Source organism: Chrysemys picta, chromosome 4, assembly GCF_011386835.1.
Source record: "Chrysemys picta bellii isolate R12L10 chromosome 4, ASM1138683v2, whole genome shotgun sequence".
Taxonomy (NCBI): domain Eukaryota; kingdom Metazoa; phylum Chordata; order Testudines; family Emydidae; genus Chrysemys; species Chrysemys picta.
This window is the reverse complement of record NC_088794.1, coordinates 91,067,138-91,090,984: the sequence shown is the minus strand read 5'-3', so window position 1 is coordinate 91,090,984 and position 23,847 is coordinate 91,067,138. Positions and strand designations below refer to the sequence as shown.

The following is a 23,847-nucleotide window of genomic DNA, read 5'->3' as shown; positions in this document are numbered from 1 at the left end:
GCCTTTTGCTATTGTAGGGAACTCCATGGGAGGAGTCAAGGGGGGGAATGAACTGAATTTAATCCCTCTCAGTAAGTGTTTTTATTTTGCTCTTCTTGTGACACAAATTTTCTTGAGTAAACACCTATTGAAGGAAGGATGCCTTGTCCCCATGTGGACACACATGGCAAACTACAATAACCAGACCTTGAGCAGGACAAAAACTTTGAACTCTAAAGCACTGTTATTCTGCAATTGAAATTAGGATTTCAGGTGAGCCTGCCTTGTCTATCTGATCATCTCTTTTATCTGAGCCCCGTTGCTGTGCTATCTGAACAGAAATGTCTCACAATCTGCCATTAAATTTATGACAAGTCTCACTTATCCCAAGTAAAAGCCCCGGAAACCAGATGTAGTGAAGGCCAGGTGCAGTGGTTTTTTTTTTGTTTTGTTTTTTAAACTGTTGTGGTTTAAAAAAAAAAAAGGCCCAATCAAGTATATTACAAGGTGGAATAGCAGGTGGAAAAACCTGCTTTAAAAATTGCTTTAATTCACTTCAGAAGTCTGGATCTAAATCTCTCTCTTTTTTTTTTTTTTCCTACTCATCCCATAAGATGTATTGCTCTGGGAGGGTGAGGGGGGGAACTGGCTTGGAGAATTGGTGATAGGATATGGAGGAGCTGTCATTTGGCCACTGATGATGGAGGGCAAGAGCACCTACATGACTTAGAAGCCTGGGTCCCATTAAAAGTCAATGAGACTTAAGCTCCTACAACATTTTGGTGTTTTTGAAAATTTTGCCTGGGACTCCTATATGTTTGTAAGGTTTATAAAGGACCGAAATGGAAATTGCTCATCCTCACGAACCCTGTGAGCCCTGAAGCCAGCTCTGCTTTTAGTGTTGTCTTTTCTAGTTTCCCATCTATAATGTTGTAATTTTCTTATTTTGGAAGGTGATGAATGAAGAAGACTTTATTAAGAAACTGGACTGCAAGCCTGACCAACACCTGAAGGTGGTGTCCATCTTTGGGAACACTGGGGATGGCAAGTCACACACCCTTAACCACACTTTCTTCTATGGTCGTGAGGTCTTTAAGACATCTCCAGCCCAAGAATCCTGCACAGTTGGTGTATGGGCAGGCTATGACCCTGTCCACAAAATGGTGGTGATTGACACAGAAGGTCTGCTTGGGGCCACAGTGAATGTGAGTCAAAGAACGCGGCTGCTTCTTAAGGTCCTGGCCATCTCTGACCTTGTTATCTACCGTACGCATGCTGACAGACTCCACAATGACCTCTTCAAATTCCTTGGGGATGCTTCAGAGGCCTACCTGAAACATTTCACTAAGGAGCTGAAGGCAACCACAGCCCGCTGTGGCTTGGATGTTCCCTTGTCCACTCTGGGTCCTGCAGTCATTATCTTCCATGAGACTGTGCACACCAAGCTACTGGGCTCCGGTGAGTAGAGAGAAAGAAACAGTGATTCAAAATATAGCTAAATGTTATCTGTTAATTGGACTGCCATGTGGAAGATCTGGGTGAAAGTCTGGTCTTGCTCATGTTTCAGGATGGCAGAGGGTCTGCAGAGGCAGCATGCTATGCTCTGATGGTGGAATGAGAGATTTATGTCACAGGGTAGCAACCCAGTTAGCCAGTTAATGACCAACACTGATTAGTCCTGAAGGGAATCTCCTGTGATCCTCCTCAACATAGGACAGTGACTGTGGCATTGGCCCAGGAGGATGGGTAATAGAGTGAGGGCAAGTGAAAGTGGGGGACCCTAACATTATGATAGGGATGTAGAGGACCCTGTCACAAAAATAAATTAAAACAGATCATACTTACAGAACTAAATGGGTAAGAAGTATGAAATGGACTTGTTTATAAACCCTTCCCTGGGCACTGGGATTTCTGGGGATTGGTACCATTCCTAGGCAGGCATGACTTCTAGGAAACACAGACTGAGTGTGTGGTCGCCAGTGGCTGGTGGGTTGTCCTGCTTCTTCCTAAAAATATTGCTAAAAATATGCAATATTGCCAGTAGGTTTTCCTTCAATGCCTTACAGGGGGTCAGCACCACTATGTTTTCATTCTCACCACTGTCTATTTCCTTCTTCAGCATTTTAACTTGGTTCATTGCATGCCAGACTAAGCATATTTAAGTCATATGGCTTGTTACACATCTATGGGTGAAATCCTAGCTCCATTGAAGTCAGTGGGCGTTTTGTGATTGACTTCACAGGGACCAGGAGTTCACCTACTCTTTCAAAGTGTACACTAAACCCTGTTTTGGCTTTGCCCACCCCTACCATGCTCTAATATTTTGAGGGGAGCCTTGGTCAGTGCACCTGGCTACATCAGTGCAGACAGGGTTTAGCTTCCTTCTGTTTGTGTGCATCCAGAAGTGCCCTGCTGTGCAAGACCACAGCAACTCCCTGCAGGCCCACAATATTGTTGCTGGCTTCTTCAGGCTGGGTGTTTGCTGACCACAAGGCGCTAAGCAAATAGGAAAACCAAGGAACTCAGCCCAGCATCTCCCTATGGTTATTTTTCAGAATGTATTTAAGCAACAAAGTGGCTATATAAAAATGGCATCACCTTCTCACCTTGGTAGGTAAATGTAGAACAAATAAGGAAGCAGGATTTCACACAGCATGTAGTTAGCTGCTGGAATTTGCTGCCTCAGGAGGTCAGAGTCAAATGCTGTAGCTGGTTAATTTTATGACCAATAATGACAGTTGTAGTTATATGCACAAAGGCAGGGTAATAAAAACATATACTTCAGAGCATTGGCTGATCTCTGTGGAAGCCAGAAGGGAATCCACCCCCATAACACACACCATATGCAGCAACACACAGCTTGAGGGACAGTGTTGGGATGTGTGGTTTGTTTGTTTTTTAAAAAGGGGTGGGGATTTGCCTTCCTGTGAAGCATACACCATATTCCATTGCTGGAAGCATGTTCTAGGAGTTGGTAGACTGTTGGTCTGACCTGAAATTGCTAATTCTTTGTTGCTGGGTTTTCTGGGGGAGGGTAGACCTAGACTTTCCCTTTCCTGCCATCTGGTTTGCATGTAGAATGAACATATAAGGAGTGGTGGGAATGAAGGCACTAACGCTAAACCTTTCACGGTGTGGCCTAGTGGCCCGGAGCCAGGAACTGCTGAGTTCTAACACACTTTAACATAAAGTTTGTTTATTTAATGTCAAATATTCCAAATTGGCCTCTAATTTTTGGTGCCCAGTTTTAGGACCAGTAAGCCCAGATTTTCAGAGATGCTGACCACCCACAGTTCCCACTGATTTCAGTTTTAGCTATGCTCAGCATGTCTCAACTTCGGTTGTAGGGGGCTAACACTGTATCCAAAACAGAGGCGACTTTTGCAAATGTTTCATTCTGCCCATGTGTCAAATGGGGAATACTTGTTTATCTGCATCACAGAAGGGTGGTGAAGAGTAGTTAGGAATATGAGTATAGCACTTTGCATTGTTAAAGCACTGCCTGATTGTTAAATAGTATTATGCTAAACCAACAGTTGTTAATACACCTGTTACTGCTTTTGAATGGGTTTAGATCACCCCTCTGAGGCGCCTGAAAAACTCATCCAGGATCGGTTCCGGAAACTGAGCCGCTTCCCCGAAGCCTTCAGCTCAATCCACTACAAGGGAACGAGGACTTACAATCCCCCCACAGACTTCTCGGGACTTAGGATAGCTGTGGAGCACCAGCTGGAGAACAATACCACCCGTTCCCCACGACAACCTGGGGTTATCTTCAAAGCACTGAAAGTAAGTCATTTGCTGCAGTGTGGGGCTCACCAGCGGTTGGGGAAGAGGCTCCTGGGGTCCTTATTCATGTCTGTGGCCCCATTCCCAAGTATCATGCACCCTAATAAAGTTCCACACAAAGCTCTAATGCAGAATTGCAGCTATCTGGAGAAAAGGCAAGTCTTCAATGTCTCTCATATAGACGGTTGAATGGGCTGGGTGGCTCTATGCTGGGGGAAGACAGCAGGACAGGGGGAAAATAAAGAAGAACTTATGGAGACCCCCTGAAGAATCAGATGGAAAGGTTAAAGGAGAATCAGAAAAGCAAAATCTCAAACCCACACCTAGGAGGAAGCTGACTGGGGGAGGAAAGAGTGATAAACTTTATTACAAGTGACAAACAGTTCATGGAGGATATTTATAAAGATGCTCATGGATCTGGCCAGGAGGAGATTATTAATAACTTTCTTAAGAGCAGCATCAGTGCAGTGATAAGGGTAGAAACTGAGAAGAGATGACTAAGAGGGGATATGATAGAGGTCTATAAAATCATGAATGTTGTGGAGAAAGTGAATAAGGGAGTGGGTTTTTTTTTTATTCCTTCACATAACGTAAGAACCAGGGTCATCCAATGAAATTAATAGGCAGCAGGTTTAAAACAAACCAAAGGAAGTATTTCTTCACGCAACACACAGTCAACCTATGGAACTTCTGCCAGGGAATGCTGTGAAGGCCAAAACTATAGCGGGGTTCAAAAAAGAAAAGTTCATGGAGGATAGGTCCATCAGTGGCTATTAGCCAAGATAATCAGGGATACAACCCCATGTTCTAGGTGTCCCTAGCCTCTGATTGTCAGAAGCTGGGAGTGGACAACAGGGGGTGGATCACTCGCTGATTGCCTGTTCTGTTCATTCCCTCTGGAGCACCTGGCATTGACCACTGTCAGAAGACAGGATACTGAGCTAGATGGACCATTGATCTGACCCAGTTCCTAGGTTCTGATTGCAAGGGATCTGAGAGGTGAGGAAGTAAAGGCACTGGGTACAGACAGTATACTGAAGGAGCTGGGAGGCAAAGGGAAGGAGGGAGATGTGGCAGTAGCTGGAGAAGCAAGTGAGATCAAGGGAGGGATTGTTAGGATTGGAGATACAGTAGCATACTTGAGGGCTGATGGAAAGGAGCTGGAGGGGTGGAAGAGAGGCTGAAGACCTCTCTAATATATCTATGTCCTTATCACCATAATACCAGTGGGCTTCCTAAGTATTTAAAAATAAGAATAACAATCACTCTCTCTCTGTAGGAGAAAGAGCATGATTATTTTCTGTGTATGTATGCTTGTGACGAACTTGGTTCTCCCTCAGAAAGTTTAAGAAAAGAGTTTTGCATCTGGTTCTGAAAATGGTTATTCCTCTGGCCACTATTATTTCCTGAGGGAGTGAGTTCCACGGCCTGGCTCTGGCTTCTGTGAAAGTTCTGTCCCCTGCACTCATACGCTGCCTCCTGGTGGGCATTTTCATTGCTTCAGATTTTTAAGACCAGGTTAGACAAACACCTGTCAGGGATGGTCTAGATAATACTTAGTCCTGCCCTGAGTGCAGGGGACTGGACTAGATGACCTCTGGAGCTCCCTTCCAGTCCTATGAGTCTATGATTCTAGCAGGCAGAGGTTTAGGAACATCCAGAGCATGAGGTTGCATACCTGACCATCCTGACTCATAGCCATTGATGGACCTATCCTCCATGATCTTATTAAAAAAAAAAAAAATTAAGCCCAGTTACACTTTTGGCCTTCATAACATCTCTTGAAAGACTTATTTTACCAAAGCAAATGGACAGATTAACAGTATGGCACTTGTCTTTTCCAAAATGCCTCACAAAATAAAATATTTGAGGAGTTTTAATTTTTATAATATTATTATTTTACTTTGTGCATAGTCACCCAAGGGACCCTCAGGAATTGATTGCCTGGTAGAGATTGATACATACATAAAAGTCAAATTACATTGTATTAGAGAATGTGGTAACTCTTTAAAGTTAGTAGCATGATATTTAGTTCATTTGTTCAGCTCTTCAGTATTATCGTGACGGGCTCTCCAGGAAAACCTTACATAGATAGAGTTGCCTATTAGAGGTGATGTTTAGTTCAGGCTTCGTGGTAAACAAAGCTTGTAAAAATGAAACTTTTAAAATAACATTATTCTGCCTCTTTAAAACATTAAATGTAGCTTTTTAAATACTTGATAATACAGGAAGCTCAGTGTTAGCAGCGGCAGGCACGTTATAAATGCCCAAGCCAGACACAGTTGTACCAAAATGGTTGAAAATGGAGAGATCTATGTTGTTGCCAGGGTAACTGATCTCCAGGCAGTCACCTAGACATAGATTTGCAGCAAATGTTTTCCTCAGTTTCCCTACAAGAGAAAATATTTTTTTGCCTTTCTTCTCTAGATACAGATCTGACCCTTGGGACCAGTGAAGGTCAGGAACATAGTTCCACTGGGGCAGTACATAATTCTGAGTATCTAATAGAGAAGGAGTGTGGGCAGAGTCTGTTATTTTGCTTTGTTGTTTTTTTAGTGAAAGAAGAAAAGTGATTTCTTTTGAAGAGAAGAATATCAACCTCTTCACCATTCCCGCAGCATGTGTGCTGTGGTAGTTTATTTTTCTCAAGAATTTAAGGGCTATTGCCACATTTTGTTTATGGTGCTGCCAGTTCACATCTAGCCCACATCAGTAATCAAAAGGCACTGACAGTTGAGAGCCACTTAGTGGTTTGTGTAGAATGTGTTTGGTCACAGTCCAGGGGCTAGTCTACACTGGCAACGCTAAAGTAGCATGGCTTGTGTGGTTGCGGCGCAGTGCTGGGAGACAGCTCTCCCAGCGCTCTAAAAAACCCACCTCCACGAGGGGCATAGCTGCCAGCGCTGTCTACACTGGCGCTTTACAGCGCTGAAATTTGCTGCACTCAGGGGGGTGTTTTTTCACACCCCTGAGCGAGAAAGTTGCAACGCTGTAAATTGCCAGTGTAGACAAATCCCAGGTCCCAGTGGAGACATGTTTCCATCACAAAAGCTACCATCATAACTGGCCCTAATTATCATGCTTGTTTGCAGTATGAGCTCAAAAAACAAGGACTGAATGGACCATGGAGAGTGAGCTCCCTTTTCACCTCATATGTGGTTCCTGCAGAATAGGACTGAGGCACTTTGAGAAGGCCCCAGGACGGAAACTTGCACTATTTCGCCATCACTAAAAATAAAGTTTTGCAGGATGTTAGCTATATGGTTCCCAATGGCCTTAATTAATGCTAGTTAATGTAAGTCACCTAGCTCAAACCTTGCATGGTTTGTTGAGTATGTAGGATCAAATGTTGTTTCCTTCGGTGTGGAATTATTTCTGACTTCAAGGGATTTCTGACAAAACCCTTTTTATCCAGCTATTTACTCTGTGCAACCTTCTTCTTCCAACCCCTTCTGCCCTATCATGGAAGTTAGAGATGGAAAAAACCCTTGAGATCATCCATTCCATCTCCCTGCCACATGCAAGATTGTTGATTTTGTTTGGACTGTATTAGAAGGAAGGCAGAGGGGATTATATTTTTCCTTTTGTAGCTCATACCCGTATGGTTTCCTGATCAGTGAGCCGTGATTTGTTAGCTACACAGCCCAGCTGGCCCTCTCCCAGAGAGGAACCCACGGAGTGTCCATGAGCAGCCTCCCAGGATGTCCATGAAGACGTGTACCTTTCCAGAAGGCTGTCACTGGCCTGGTGAATCAATGTCCTTGTTGCTCTGAATTCCTCAGCAATTTCTCTCACTTGGTCTGACAGGCATTGAGCGACCGGTTCAGCGGTGAGATCCCTGATGACCAGATGGCTCACAGCTCCTTCTTTCCGGATGAGTATTTCACCTGCTCTACTGTATGCCTCAGCTGTGGGTAAGTAGGCAAGAAACACACCCTCATCCCTCTGGGAGACAGTACTGTCAAGATCTGTAGCATCAGAATGCATTGTCATAGTGAGGTCACAAGTACCCTGGAGAAGCATCATCAGCATAGTGGTGACATCAGTGTGGTAACTCCTTAGTCTGAATACAGAATTTGTATGTTTCCCCTGACACCAGAACCCATTTGAACTCCCTGAAAAGCAGTTTGATGTGTGTACTGTGGAGGCTGCTGTCTCTGTGTTCCAGCTAGACAATATGGACTCTTTTTCATATAGCAGTAAGGCCCTACTTGAATTGCGGGACGAATGTCAAAAAATTGCGGCTGAGTTACAGACAAGTCATGGAAAATTGAGGAAAAGTAATAATGGACATTATTATTTGCAGTAACAAAATCCATTATTACTTTTCCCTTGATTTTCCACTGTCGGCCCATGGGGCTGAGAGCGGCTGCCTGGGGCTCCCGCTTGCAAAATTGCAGTGGAAACCTAATATTGCGGAATCCGCAATATTGCAAGTTAAGTATCAGTGTAATCTCTTTTTGCCCACATCCCTTCCATGGTGTTCATAAGCATGTGGTCTCAGAACTTGCAAGTCCCTCACAGGGCAGAGTGTGAAATGAGTGGTCTACAAGAATCCCTTGAAGTCAGAAATAATTGCCTGTGAGACTTTCTGTTATATTCATTACATAAACATCACCAAAACATACATCCACCCAGCCTTGGACTGTGACCTGAAGCCACACCTATTGGGGCTGATGAAATTTTGCATACTGACCTGTCAGTGCATCAGAACTTGACTGCAAGTCCTGTCTAAGGAAAGCCCAGGTAGTGTGGGAAGTGGTGCTGGTAATTCAGTAGGTGGCAGTCATCCTTCTAAGGGCAGGTCTTCACTACAGGGAGGGGGTCGATTTTAATATATGCAAATTCAGCTACGCGAATAGCGTAGCTGAATTCGACCTATCAGAGCCGACTTACCCCGCTGTGAGGACAGCGGCAAAATCGACCTCCGCGGCTCCCCGTCGACGGCGCTTACTCCCACCTCTGCTGGTGGAGTAAGAGCATCGATTCGGGGATCGATTGTTGCGTCCCGACGAGACGCGATAATTCGATCCCCGAGAGATCGATTTCTACCCGCCAATTCAGGCGGGTAGTGTAGACCTAGCCTGAGACTGTATTGAGCTATATCAGCATGGTGCTATGGAGGATTGTGCTGCTGGAAGTCCTGTCTATCAAATAAGATGTAAAACTAGGTTCTCTGTCTTTTGTGGTCATTAAAGATTCTCTAGAACTTCTTTGTGAGAGCTGGGATGTTAGTTCTCATGTCTTGGCCAAATTCTAAACTTGCTTAGTTCCATCTAGATTCCCTGTGAAGCTTCTGTTGGATACAGTATCCAATCCTGTACTAAATTGCTGTATAATGTTGCTGTGACACCGCTGCTTACCCCACTCCGTGGTGGCTGCATTTCAATGGCCCATGAAGTCATTGTTGGATGTACAGCTTTTAAAGTGCTTTGGGATTAAAGGGACTATACAAACATAAAATATTGAATAAAACCTAGTTTTAGATCTGGCAACTTAGCTGTCCTTATACAAAGATCTGTCCTGTATCAGTGACTCTCTAGCCTGCTCACTGTTTGCTTCTGAACTTCAGGTGTGGCTGTAAGAACAGCATGAACCATGCGAAAGAAGGAGTTCCTCATGAAGCCAAGAGCCGCTGCAGATACTCCCACCAGTACGATAACAGAGTCTATACCTGCAAGGTAAAGAGAACCCTAGGGACGGGGTCCAGTACATGGAGAGGGAGAAGAGGGGAACCCATGCCCTGAGAATGAGAAATGTTACTCTCATGTGCCTGTGGTCTTGCTCCTCTTTTCTGTTGAAGACTCGTGGGAACAGTCCTTTGGCCTTGACTTGGCAACAAGATTCCTGTCGATCTTTAACAGTTCTTGGGTAATGATTCTGTTTGCCACCAGCCCAGTCGCTCTGCTTGCATTTTTCGCTGGCTGAATCACCGAGGGCTGCGCTGCTGCCATTTCCCAGGACAGCTTAAACTCTAGATGTTCCTCTTCAGTCTCGGTACACTGACTGTATAAATCCCTGAATTGCTCTCCCTATTTCCTACCAGCCACCCCTAATGTTGATTTTGGGGGGGGGGGTGTATGTAACTCAAAGGTCACATGGAGGAGCCTGGGGGTTACTTCACCCACAGCCATAATTTTATTGTTGTTTAGACAAATGACATCATTTGGGTTATAAATGCACAAAAATTCCATTATCAATGATGAGGTCCATCACGTGGCCCCTTTAACGAACAATCTCCACAAACACACACCAGATAAGGCCTTTAAATCCACTTGTGACCAAACAATCACATGGGACTTGGTGTCTGCGATGCCAAAATATGTGATTCTAATCAAACACTCCTGTTCCAGGCCTGTTACGAGCGTGGGAAGGAGGTCAGTGTGGTGCCAAAAACATCTGCTTCCACGGATTCTCCTTGGATGGGCCTTGCCAAGTACGCCTGGTCAGGGTGAGTGCAGGAGCAGGCAGTCTTTCTGCTCTCCCTTTCCTTTCCTCTTCCAGCTCCTTTGGGCCTCCAGCCCCTTGCTAGGTAACCAGTTCTCCTTGCTCCTCATTGCAGGTATGTGATTGAGTGCCCCGACTGTGGAGTGGTGTACCGCAGCCGGCAGTACTGGTTCGGGAACCAAGATCCAGTGGACACAGTGGTGAGGACAGAAATCGAGCACGTCTGGCCAGGAGTAAGTCTTGTTGTTGGGGTGCTTTGGAGGTGTGGGTGGTTTCTTTTTGTCCCTTTTTTTTTTTTTTTTTTTGCATAATGGCAGAAAAAATGGACTGACTCTCGTTATGGGAGCTGCCCCTGCTGTTTGAAGTATGGAGCCCTTTCCAGGGTGGGAATCCTCATAGCAAGAGGCAGCCAAGTTTTGCCCAAGTGGACATTTAAAACTGGATTGGACACATCACAATGTTACAGTGGTCCCCAAGATATGAGCTAGAAAACCTAACAGGTCTTTCCCATCTCTGATTAATAAGTAAAATTACTCTACATTTGCGTAGTGGGCTTTCATCCCAATATGCTCCTTAGACACATCCCCACTGAAATCCAGTCACTGCTGCACTGCATGCTGAACAACAGTGGGAGTAAGGGACATATGAGCAAACCTCCTACTCTTACAGAAAGTGCCAAGGGATATTCAATATCCACAGGAGTCAGGACAGGACCTTGTTTTTTAAGGTCCCACTGAAAGTCTTGCACACAGTATATTGAGCAGTACTCAGCCTACCTTGGAAGGATGAAGAACTGGGTTGACTTTGTCAACATTTGGACTCCTGGTGTGAATGTTTGAACCATTAAGACATCCCCTCTCTCTAAAAAAAATGGGAGTGTGATTCTTCCAGGTGGTGTTCTCCATTTTAACAGCAGCAGTGGATGGGCATTTCCTCCAAGAAGCATCTACTTAGGAGAAGTAAACGTTTCCTTCTCTGTTTTTCCATTTTCATGTAAATTCCCATTGTGTTATAGACAGATGGATTTCTGAAAGACAACAACAATGCAGCTCAGCGCCTATTGGATGGGATGAATTTCATGGCACAGTCTGTGTCTGAGCTCAGCCTGGGACCCACAAAAGCTGTGACCTCTTGGCTGACGGACCAGATTGCCCCTGCCTACTGGAGACCCAACTCTCAAATCCTGGTATGTAGCAGCTGCCGTTCTTTCATGCAGTTGAGGGAACCTCCTCCCTTTGCTTAGCTGAACATAACCCTTCCGCCACACCTTCTCCAAAAATAAAATGACAGAGTAACCAGTTAAAAAAACATCTGATAGATTTCAGGTGCCTTGTCTCCTGTGGATTGCAAACTGCAGCTCACCCACCTCCTGCAGCTCTTCAGAGCCAACGGCAGGGACCCCTGCTATTCACGTTCTTGGCTTGGCCTGAGAAAGATAATGTCAGATGCCTTCTTCTCTGGATGTGCAATTTGTCCCCTTATTATTCCACTGACCCTTCCCTGCTTCTTCAAGTTGGACCCATTCCCACCATCAGTACTGTTGATAAAAATGCTGGCTCCCACATGCTTGCTCTTGAGTATAAAGAATCAAAGTTGAAGTCCTGGCCTCCCATTTTTGCATTCCCACTTTTGCAAGTGTAACCAATTTGTACAAAATATGAAGCTGGAGATGAATACTTGGCCCTTCCAATTCAATTAGAGAGAGACTCCCAGCTCCTTTGAGAAAGCATATAAAAGGAATTGGGCAGATGGCTAAAATGGAAAGGACCATCTTATCTTTGTTTTCCAAAACTTTCAAGTGCCCACAGATCAACTGCCCAGTCCTGTAGGCACCCAAGAAAGCGTAGCTGTAACCATTCACAGCTGTAACCATAGGGTTCATAGTAATGCTGCTGGCCTAGGCACAGCATGCTTGCCTTCCCATGGGTCCCTTCTTTGGGTATGAAGTCATCGAGCCAGAAGGACAATGCTGGCACCACACCAAGTGGTGTCTATGCCCGAGACACTTCAGTGAAAGACATCAAAACGTCTCTGCAGTGGAAGTACAGATCAGTTAACTATGAGACTTACAATACTTTCCCCACTTGTGCAGGATCCAGTCACTTTCATGGGTGCCACTGTCCCTGACATCTTGTGATCTAGCTCTCGGACGCTTTTTGTACTGGAGATAATTAGGAAAATCAAACTAATAGTTTCTCTTTCTGGTTTGTCTTATTCAGAATTGCAACAAGTGTGGCACATCCTTTAAAGATAATGATACTAAACATCACTGCCGGGCCTGCGGGGAGGGCTTCTGCGATGGCTGCTCTTCCAAGACCCGCCCCGTCCCTGAGCGGGGCTGGGGACCGGCGCCAGTGAGAGTGTGTGACAACTGCCATGACAGCAGGGGCATCCGGTTAGGTAATCCTGACCTGACTGTGCTAGTTCTGGGAATGGAAGGAAATTCTCCACCTTCCTGTCACCATTAACCATAACCATTGTGTCTGAAATCTTACCACTGATTTTCTATCGAAAGCCCCATTCCAGGGCAGATAGGGAAGTTGGCCCATAAATTGATCCAACCTGCCAACTGATGCCCTTGTAATGGGTGTAGATGGTGCCATTCCTTGGGGTACACACCACCTCAGAGAAGGATTTGAAGTCATGTTTGTGAATGCTTCTGGTGGGGAAAGCAGATGAACTCTGAGAGACCCTTTTTACTGCAAATACCATTCACAAGAAATTACTGAAAAGTCTGATCTCTTGGAGGAATTATTTCTAAATTGGACTTTATCCCAATATCCCAGAAGGCAACATCTTCTGCTGGTGGGGAGATAGCATCCCTCTGCACTGGTCTTAGAGCAGATGGTGTCTTGTCCATGTGGGTGGAGGAAAAGTGTAACAGTGAAGGTCATACAAATTTCCCCAGGGAAAGCACGGTGGGTGTGAAATAAAGGCTGAACGGTGTTTGGCTACACTGGGATGCCAGAGAGCCCCAGGCCTACGCTACAGGTGCTGCACCTAACCAACCAAGTTACCTTGGTTTAACATTAGTTTCTCTAATAATACAGATTAACTGAGACTTGGCACGAACTGTGCCTTGGGTTTTGAACCATAACTCTATCATGCAGATGTGCCCGAGTCACAGACAGAGGAGGAAGGTGGGACGCTGATCGCCAGGAAGGTCGGTGAGGCAGTGCAGAACACTCTTGGAGCTGTGGTGACTGCCATAGACATCCCACTAGGTGGGTGCTCTTTGCTTCCAATTGTTTTTCTAACAACATTTTGGTTGCGTATGTCAGAGCTGTTTATTAAACTTCAGTGCTTGAAATGAGCTGGCATGGCACACTGACCCTTCTTATTCCAGGGTGCCAATGTGGGTTGAGGGTCTCCCTTCTGACTTCTTCTTCTGCAGGGCCGTGGGCCCCACCAAGCTCTCTCCGTACATTTCCTCTACTTCCTCAGCATTTTATTTCCAGTTTACGCCTTCTCACTTCTAGTCTCTCCACAGTGCAGCATCCCAGATCCTTGAGTTCTGAGCATCACTTCTTCCCGATACGCCAGTAGGGTTATTGCAGTGATCTGCCAGACTGAGTTTCCTAGGCTGTGCTTAAAAAATCATGGCCAAACTATGAGACATTCTATCAGGTTTTTAGAGGTTCTGAGTGCCTGCAGCTCCAGTTGACATAATTGGGATCTACGGGTGCTCGGCACTTCTGCAAATTAGGACCAAGAAATTTAAACATCCAGTAACTGGGAGGATGGTCCTTAATGCTGAAGTTAGTACAATGACAGTGTGCTGGTTGTTAGTGCACTGGGTACCAGCCCAGGTGCCTCAGCAGATACCTGGGTTTAAATGTTGTTCCACAGCTGAACTGCTGTTTGTTCTGCTAACCAAACCCCCCCCCCCCCACAGGAGGGAGACAGCAATAGAGGGTGATGAATTACATTAACCACTGATCAGACCTTCCCGCCATTGCTCTGTCTGGAATTTAATCAGGCTGGCAGATCTTTTATTATTTAATAAAATGGAAGCAGGAATACGCTGCCAGATGTTGGTGTTACCACCATGGTACACATACCTGTAAGAGTGATGGTTACATTGTTTTAGCCACCCAGCTGAACTGCAATGGACGGAAGATAAGGCAGAGAAAGCCAATGTTCTCTGAACGAGTCCTGGCGGGAGGAGGTGTCCACCTCCACTTATCCTGGATGGCCTTCTGCAAAAAATAGCAAAAAATTAGTAAAGTGGGCTGTGCTTTTTTCACAGCCCAGAATCTCTTCCTTTCTTGGTATAATATTCTGTTTGTGGGATCACTTCAGTAATTCAGGGAGATTTGATCACCCTGTTCTCTTGAGGAGCCAAGACTAGGGGTTAAGAATACTAGCTGCCCTACTTCAACAGTGTGAACTACAAGAAGCTCTTGACATTGTGTGAGCTGTATGGTCCCCAGAGATCTATTAGATCTACTTAACTTCCTATGCCAGGCTGAATAAGATTTAATGCAGGAATTTTCATGTTTAGGTCACTGGTCCAAATCCAGCCAAGGTCAGCAGTCACCAAGTGTTGTAAGCCACTGATCACTATTTGGTGCCTGATGTGAAATGACTTGAAGTTCTCAGTCTGCTTACTAGTAGACAGGCATCCACATCACGTGCTATAAATTGGTATCCTGGGTGGCAGTCTTAGCAAAAAGGTGTAGGATTGAGAGAGACTTGGAGATTGATCTGCTATCTGGCCCCTGACTTGGTCAGGGTCGAATGTGCAGGGGAAGCTTGCAGTGCATGTTGTGCCTATTGGATTTCATTCTCTAGGGCTACCAAACCAGCTCTAACTAATTATTATTATTATTATTTATTAAACAATGGTGTAGTGGTGGCAGGGTCCCCATTAAAACAATGCCATTGAATTGTGTAGGGGCAGAATATGAAAGATTTGGAATAGCCTGAACTACTAGCAGATGCCTGCTAGAATGAAGTATTCTGTGGGCAGACCTTAACAGTTTCCGTAATGAGCTCCTTGGAAAGGCACAGGCATTGCTGGTAGTCCCTGCGTCCTTCCCCTCCTTTTCCTTAGCAAAGAACAGGAGACATTCTAATCGCTGTGGTTCTTTCTAATCCTTTGTAGGGCTCGTGAAAGATGCTGCTAGACCTGCTTACTGGGTGCCGGATCATGAAATCCTGCACTGCCACAACTGCCAGAAGGAGTTCAACATCAAGCTCTCTAAACACCACTGTCGAGCCTGCGGCCAGGGATTCTGCGATGAATGTTCAAACGAGCGCCGAGCAGTCCCTTCCCGCGGATGGGATCATCCAGTGCGAGTCTGTTTTAACTGCAATAAGAAACCCGGTGACCTTTAACCCCAGCTTCCTGTCTGGGTCCTTCACGATTCCTTAGGTTCTCAGGGTTAGAAAAAAATATTTGGTCTCCCTTTCACTTTTTGCAGCCAGAATGCATGTTTCTGATCTCCGGCCTGCTCTCATGTTCTACCCATCTTGGAATGCTGGGACATGAGCTCAAGTGAGTAAACTGGACCTTCAGGTTTTAATTGTAAGCTGATTGGGGCAGGGGGAGCTCATGTAAATGAGCAACCCAAATCCAATGTATTTTATTCCAGTTTAAACATCTATATCTATATAATTTAGTATGTTAAGGATGCCGGTGGCTAGTGAAGTTTTGAATATTTCTAGTTCAAATAAGAGATGCAGCTGGACCCTGCTGTATTGGGTCGAATTCATAGCCACTGCAGTGCCTTCTAATTTTTCTCTTGAAGCATTTTGCTCATCACACGGTCCTATTGTAAAGGTTTGGACCCTTTGCTGCCAGGAGGGTCCAAGGCTCCCCAAGTGTTGATGCATGAATTGCATCTGATAATGGGAAGTGCCCTGCCTCTGGAAGCTCCACGTGCTGGCACTAAAGGGTTTGCAAAATCCATTTGAATTGTGGTCATAAATGCTAGTCTGGCAGGTCATGGGACTGCAGTGCAGGCGAGTGGAGGTGAACCTAGCACCATGGCAGAGACCAAGCTAGAGTTGTTGAAAGGAAAACAAATGATGTGGAAAATGCTAGGGCATCTGTGGTAGAAGCCATTTCCATGTCAACACAAGATTGCAGGGTCTCACTCTTCTTGACCATGTTCCCATGCGCTTGGATTTCTTTCTGGAGCACTTTAACTGCTTTATGAGGTTTGTCAGAAACTAAGAGGCTTGTGACCAGAACGAGGCAAGTGCCTGTTTTCTGGAAGATTGCATGACCTGCAGTCTAGTGTTTGCTAGGCTTACTAAAGTTTTAAAGGGTCCCCAAATCCATGGTGCCACCAATGGTCTTGCAGACGGCTGCATAGAAACGGCACAGATTTGACTGTGATCTTTCTTATAAAAACAACAACAAACCAACCAAACCTACAGATCCAGCTGGAAAACAGGAATCTCTTCTCAGCTCTTAGCAAGTGGCACTCACTGGACTTCACCCTTCCATAAAGGTCTGCATTGAACCACTGAATTTATCAGCAATGAGCAAACCACTGCGCTCAACTGATACGCTCCTTTTCTGTGGATTTTGGCTCTCATGACAAGAAATAAGAGACCATCATGAACTGAACTTTTGGCTTATGTAGACAAGGGATGCTCCCATGGAGGGGACTTGTCTCCAATTGTAGTGGCTGGAGTTTGACACTATACCCTGAAACTGATTTAGTCCTACCTGTTAAACATGCCCTTGTGTAGCTCAATGATTGACACCCTCTGATAGGACTGTATTATTAAATTAACTGCTATAAAAGACTAGACCTTCTGAACAAGTGTGCTGGCTTTGGGCTTTTAACTAACAGTTCTTGCTCTTGCCCCTGAAGGAACCTGTTTGCAAAGTGACTGCCCCAGGCAGCTGTTCCCAGACTTCACGCTGAAGCTGAAACGGAATGTGTGGTAGGAAACGTTCCCTGCTGGTTAAAGTTGCCAGAGACTGACTTGTATTTTGTAATCAAAGGCTGTCATAAGCTGACAGTCACCTGGAAGGGAGTGGGGGATAGGAGTCGTTAATAGTCCGGTCTTAGAAAAGACATTTTACAGCATAGCTCTGCACTTTGAGCTGTTTATTTTTGAATAGGTGGTGGACAATACAGTCAATATGTGTTGTTGATTTGAAGGCCATGCCCTGTGTGGCTTCCATGCATGTAGCTTTACTACCATGTTAATCCAGAAAGAGAAACCATCCATGACATTCCTTGTATAAAGTCTTCACTTCAGAATCTCTGTGTCATTGACTTGTTAGAATTTTGTCCTGCTACTGGCAGATGTACTGCCTCAGTCCATGTAAGACAAAGTGCTGTCTATGCATTTCTAGCACACGCATTGCGGTGGTATCCAAGTGCCTATTGGGACATGGAGTCCAATCCCGACTGACAGTTCTAGTGCTCTGGGGTGTTGGGACCGTGCTGAGATCTGGTCAGCAAAGCAAGAGCCCTTTTGTTGTGCTTACCTTAAATGGGGTTGATGTCGGGGGAAATGTTGTAGCTGAGCATCAGTAAAATAAAGAAGAGGGCAACAGGTAACCCTAAATAAGGTAGCAACAGGAAAGCTAAGAGACTCGGCTACACAGGAAAGTTGCTCTGGTTTAACTAGCACTACTTTTCAAACCAGTTTAAATTCCTGTGTGGACTCTCTTATTTCAGTTTAAGTGGCTTATTTCAGTTTAATTTAAATCTGTTCCTAATCCATTTAAACTAATGTGAAATAAACCAGTCTTACACCAGAATAAGAGTGTCTACGTGGGGGTTTGCATCAGTTTAACTAGTTTGGTTTCAATTCACACCTTAGGTTATATTGGTGCAACTTGCCCAGATAGACAAGGCCTCAGTTTTAATGCACTGTGCTTTGTCCTATGCTATAGCATCCAATGAGAGTGCTTGGGTAGAGGGAGAAAATGAAAAAAGAGTCTCAGGTTACAAAAGCCTCCCAGGGGAAAAAAATACTGTATACCACAAAGGTTAAAGAGCACTGTTCTAAGCTGTCCACTGTAGGCCCTCCCCTCTCCCTGTTCTGACAGCATCAGGTATCACGGGTGTGGGGAGAACAGAGCCTAGTCAGACTTTTTCTTTAGACCTTTCCCTGTTCCAAAATGAGAGTCATATTTAAGATCCTGCTCTCATGTTGGAATATAGTCCTCATGAGAAAGCCAGGGGTTCCTAGACGGCTCAGCACTAGCTGCTGGTTGAGAGCCTTGTTCATCTCCTAGTGAAGTCAATGGAAAGATTCATGTTGACTTAAATGGGCGTTGGATCAGGCACTTAAAGGAGATAAATATGCCTAGAATGTGTGCATTAACTGAGCCCAGCAGGAGCTGGGATTACCAGATTTCTATGCTTGAGGCATTAGTGTTTCATAAGAAAATGGCTTTGAACAACACCCTCTCCCTTGAACCTGGACAATGCTCTGTATTTCTGCAGCAGCATAAACTTTTAACTGGGAAAACAATCTGAAAAATGAGTCTCGCCTGCTTAATGCTTCAGAGTGTTAAGCAGGTAACACTGCAGCATCCAGGACAGGAAGTGGAAAACCCATTTTGAAGACATGAGTTTTTACTAGGAAAAGGAGGACCTGAAATAAACTCATTTTTGTTCATTATTATTATTATTTATTTATTTGCATTATCATAGCAACCTAGGAGCCCTGGTCATGGACTAGAATCCCATTGTGCCTGGCACTGTACAAACACAGGACAAAAAGACAGTGCCTACCCCAAGCTTGCATCTAAGCCCACAACCTCTTACCAGAGAAGCTGTTCTTGCTGACACTCCCACAGCATCTAAATAGAGTGACTCTTGCAAAAGTCCATCTCCAAGCATCGGTAGCCTTTCCTGAGCTCTGGAAAAGCCCAAACTGGAGGTTGCTTCACGATGTCAACCTAGAAGAGGTCTAGTAATTGAATGAAGTTCACTTGGGAGGTAGGGAAAACACTTATTATTGGAATCGAGGAATGAAACATCATAGGGTTAAAAGCAAAACCTTATTTCCCTGTTAGATGAAAAATGCCATTCTCTTTCAGTATATTTCCAAAATACTAGTTTATGGGTTTTGTAGATTACTGATTAGAGAGTCACAGTTTAAAGTCTTGTAAATCAAGGTGGGAGTTTGGCCTTTGCACCAACTTGCACAGTCACTATAATGGTAATGTTTCAGTGGCTGCAGTAAACACTTGTCTTGGCAAGATTATTAATTTCAGTCTGTGTGAGATGTGGCAAGATAACAGACTGTTTTGACTTACAGAACAAAGTAGTCTGTGTTTGATAGTATTTTTTTGCCAGAAAAGTGATGGCAGATTCACAGTGGATCAAGAAACTTCTACATCTTTTCTAGCAAATGTGGCCAAAAAAAAAAAAAATTGATTAAAATAAGAATCATGAATTGACATGCAAATATGCCTGACAGTTTGCCCAAGTAATGAAAATAATTCTTTAACAGGGTGTACAGTAAGCAGCTCAGATTTCAGGAAGAGGAAACAGAGATGATTTTATTCTTTGCTCAGACTTATTTACTTCAAATGAGCTGACTGTGTCAGTTACCTGTAAAGAGGTGCATGTTCCTCTGAATATAAAGGATGGATTTTTCCTCTCCAATTTTGAGCTAGACACAGTAGGAGGTTTATCTGTTACTATAAATTTGTTCACTTTCAGATGTCCCCACACTGTGAAATCTTTGGGCCAAACTCAGAGGCAAGATAAGGTATATCTAGCACATGGTGACTGTAGACTACTGGAATTTAGACAACCAGGGGGTGGAAGAGCAGGGTTGGGACAGGAAAAGCATCTAGCAGGAGGATGTGAAAGAAAAGGAACATTTGTGTTTGACCCTCCTGTTTTGTGTTTTTCCTGCTATAACCTCACCCTTCTGCTGTCTGCGTGGACTGTGAGTTATATTTTCTCCAGTTTACTCACTTGTAATTGACACTCCCCGATTTGTCACTTCTGCATTGGGCCTTTTGTCTGTGGTCTGGAAAACAAGACAATCCCTCCCCTGACCATGGTCTCAAAACTACTCTGTGCTTTTTTTTATATTATTCCTTGATCCATAGCTCTGCCATGCCCTGCAAGAACTAGAAACCACCCATCTGCCTGCTACAGCATCCCCTAGTGCCCCAACTGAAGCCCTGGGAGACTGACCAGTTCCCAAGTTGTTATGAAAGGGAGATTAGCCTGTGTACTAACAGCATGAAAGCTTTTGGGTTTTCCACCTGGCCATACAGAGAACTAGCTGTGGCTCTTTTACATGTAGTTCCCTTACCTCGAGCCTGCCTGCTAGAGTTTGTGCTGGCATCTCATTTTTGTCTATTGAACATCTTCCCTTTTCAATGTGTAATCGGACAACCTGTGCTTTTAATGACTGTAACGTCAGCTAGTGTAGCAATGTGCTAGTATCTGGAGTTAAGCCTCTGTCAGAAGCAATTTGGCCCAGATTCTCAAAGATGCTTAGGTGCCTTAATTCCCATTAATTTCAATGGGAGTTAGGCACCTAAACACCTTTCAGGATCTGGGCCTTTGGTAGCAGTAGATTTGTTCTTGCCTGCTGCTAATGATTAAAAGGGATTGACTGGATTTTCATTTTGATGGGAGGAAAAAATCCCCTTTTCCTCTCACGGTTTTACTTTTTTTTTTTCTAAACAAGTACAAAAAGTGAAAGTAAGGTAGGAGAACTAGATTTGAAAAATTTTCATTACAAAAAATTCATGAAAAATTACTGAAATGGGAGAAAATATATATCAAGGATGGCCAAACGTACTGACTATCTGAACCGCATACAATAATCTTTGGAAGTTCGAGAGGCAGGCACACCTATTGGGGCTCAGGGCTTTAGCCCTGCAGTGGGGTGGTGGGGCTAGGGTCTTCTGCCCTGTGGGGAGGGGGTTCTCGGGGCTTCAGCCCCACAGGAGGTACTTGCTGGGGTTCGGGGCTTCAGCCCTGCTCCTTCTGAAGCCCCTAGCCCCACCACAGGGCAGAAGCCCTGAGCTCCCCCAGTTTGGTAGGTGAAAAATGGGGTGGGGGGAGGAAGAGGGGCCCCGCAAGCTGCACTTAAACTGTAAAAGAGCCACATGTGGCTCGCAAGCCGTGGTTTGGCCACCTCTGAAATATATATAGTTGGTAATTTTCCACAAAAGGTCCTTAACCTTTGCTCATCAGTTTGTGCAGGGCCATACCCATTGATGCCGAAGTGCTACTGCTAAGGGCTTAAGAAATGCAGGTTGCTGAGAGTAACTAGCACAAAGTTACAGCAGGTGGAGCTAAAAGTGATTGAAAACATCAGTTTTTAAATGAAATGAAGATGTAAAACAGCTGCCTGTGAAAGGTACTATTGGGTAGAGCAGGGCAATGCCAATTGTATTTTTTACATTTAAAAAAAAACCACACTACAGTAAGGGGAGGGGTCTTGCTTTCCTGCTTGTTGCCAAAATCAAATAGACTATTCGTTTCAATCCATTTCACATTTTTCAGCAATAGCAAAAGAATCAGAGATTTTATTACAGAATGAGAGGGAATCATACCATGCATATGCATATAAAAATTACCATCTTTCCCCAGACATCTCTGCTTATTACAGAAAACTATCCTGACTCGTGTATTTTGTTAGTCACCAAGCATAAGCCACATAATTGCATTTTGGGACTATTCAAGTTCTTCAGTGGAAAGACTTCAGCTGAAAGATCCCAGCAATGCCAGAAAATGGGAAAATTACTGTAGTCAAGCCTTGCAAATCAACAATTCACTGTGACAGGAAGTTAATGTAAGTTAACAATGTGGCAGCTGCCAAAGAGCAAGATCAGTTATTGCAACTAAGCAATGAAGTGTATTTAGTTTTCTCACTTCTACCATCCATTGAAATGACCACTACCAATATGAACAATTCCCTTACAAAAATCCAAGTATATGGTGTAACAATATCCTCTCCAGTGTAATAAATCATTTGATCACTGCACTGAATTACAGATTGTCACTAATTAATGTAGTTTACATGTTGAATAAATAAAAATGTATCCGAAAGCTCTGCTGTTGCAAAGCTGGGCTTGTAGAATTCAGCTTCCTTTAGAAATCAGAGTTTTATTGGAGTTAAATAAGTCCCATCCTGCCCCCCCCCGTCTTTTAATTGTAGAAACTTCCTTTGGGAGGCTTTGAACCCTGATTTCTAATACTTCCAAATGGGTGTTAAATTCTTCCATTTCTACTCTGAAAAGCAGTTCTACAGTGGCAGACTGGATTTCTTAATGGGAAGCAGTAGTACCTAGAGGGTGGCTGTCAGAAAAACATCACAACTGTTCACAGCTACAGTGATGATACAACAGTGACAGATAGCGTGGACAGCTGTGGTCTACTGGTTGGAACACAGAAAGTCAGGACACCTGAGGTCTCTCAGACTATGCCTCTCACTGACTTGCCCACACCCTGAAAACATCACTTAACCTCTCTGTAATGTGAGGATAATAATTTTGTGAAGTGCTTTGAAATCTATGGCTGGAAAAGGTGATCTAGAGAAAGTAAATTGTGCTGTTAGCAGATAAGTCTGGATCCTGCAAACACTGATGTGGGTGCTTAACTTTAGGCATGAGAGTAGGCTCATTGACTTCAATCTGACTACTCACGTGCTTGAAGTGATGCACATACACAAGTGTTTGCAGGACTCAGCTTGAAATGGCACCTGCCACTGCTAAACAAGAACACCATTTACTCAAAGGGCCATGTTATGAAGTTTTGTTTTAAAAAAATTCATTTTCATTAGTAAATCTTTAAACAGTGGTATTCAAACTAGCCACTGCAATTGTCCTTACTTTGCAAGACCTATATGTGGAGCAATGAACTAACATGAAAGGCCAGGAAGCTTAAACTGATGTTGGATTCATTCCTAGGGCACAAATAAATTTTCATAAAATATCAGGGTTGGAAGGGACCTCAGGAGGTCATCTAGTCTAACCCCCTGCTCAAAGCAGGACCAATCCCCAAACAGATTTTTACCCCAGTTCCCTAAATGGCCCCCTCAAGGATTGAACTCACAATCCTGGGTTTAGCAGGCCAATGCTCAAAACCACTGAGCTATCCTGTCCCCCCTTCAGCAGGAGATGAGGGCACTCAGCATTTTACAGGATTGGGCCTACAGTTCATAGTCATGAATATAATAGCAGAACCACTGATGTTAATCAGAGTTTTGTCATTGCCTTTTGGGCAGCCAGGACTTTTCTCCATGGTTCTGGGGTTGTAGGCAGGGAGTGAAAGAAAAGCAGCCAAGGAGAAATACTGCAGCAGTTGCACTCAGTAGGAGTAATACCCACCTCGTCATTCATGTAACTTTTAGGTTTGGGGCTGCCATTTTTCAATGTTCCCTTTGTGACTTAAGGAGCTCAGTGCTAAAAGAGAAATCTCACTCAGGGCAGAGATAAGTGACTAATAGGATCGTATGCTGCTTTCAGTACCTCATGGCACATATAGTAACATGTTTCACTAAGGTAACAAACATGGACTCATTCTCTGCTGAAATGAAGCTATAACTATGAGGAGAACAACTGGGTATCTGTAAGGTTCTTTACTTCAGTAAACCTAGAGGGTCTCTTCTCAGAATTTCTGCTTGATTCCTACATCAGTGTAGTCCCAAGCCCCAACAGATGTCAGCTAAGTG

General features: G+C 44.3%; 1 protein-coding gene across 4 annotated transcripts in view; it reads left to right on the top strand.

The window, feature by feature from the left end:
* The window catches only part of ZFYVE1 (zinc finger FYVE-type containing 1), a 32,288-nt gene extending 14,847 nt beyond the window's left edge, over window positions 1-17,441 (top strand). For 3 of the 4 annotated variants that reach the window (XM_024106607.3, XM_065595304.1, XM_008169885.4), the window contains 10 exons: window positions 933-1,437; window positions 3,554-3,768; window positions 7,576-7,682; window positions 9,341-9,449; window positions 10,122-10,219; window positions 10,331-10,448; window positions 11,231-11,401; window positions 12,435-12,615; window positions 13,326-13,439; window positions 15,323-17,441. In XM_024106607.3, the coding sequence (XP_023962375.1) occupies window positions 933-1,437; window positions 3,554-3,768; window positions 7,576-7,682; window positions 9,341-9,449; window positions 10,122-10,219; window positions 10,331-10,448; window positions 11,231-11,401; window positions 12,435-12,615; window positions 13,326-13,439; window positions 15,323-15,555 (1,851 nt within the window). In that variant the 3' untranslated portion in view covers window positions 15,556-17,441. The remainder of the gene's footprint in view (window positions 1-932; window positions 1,438-3,553; window positions 3,769-7,575; window positions 7,683-9,340; window positions 9,450-10,121; window positions 10,220-10,330; window positions 10,449-11,230; window positions 11,402-12,434; window positions 12,616-13,325; window positions 13,440-15,322) is intronic. The other variant, XM_065595305.1, reaches the window with a different exon arrangement.
* Window positions 17,442-23,847: the final 6,406 nt, after the last annotated feature.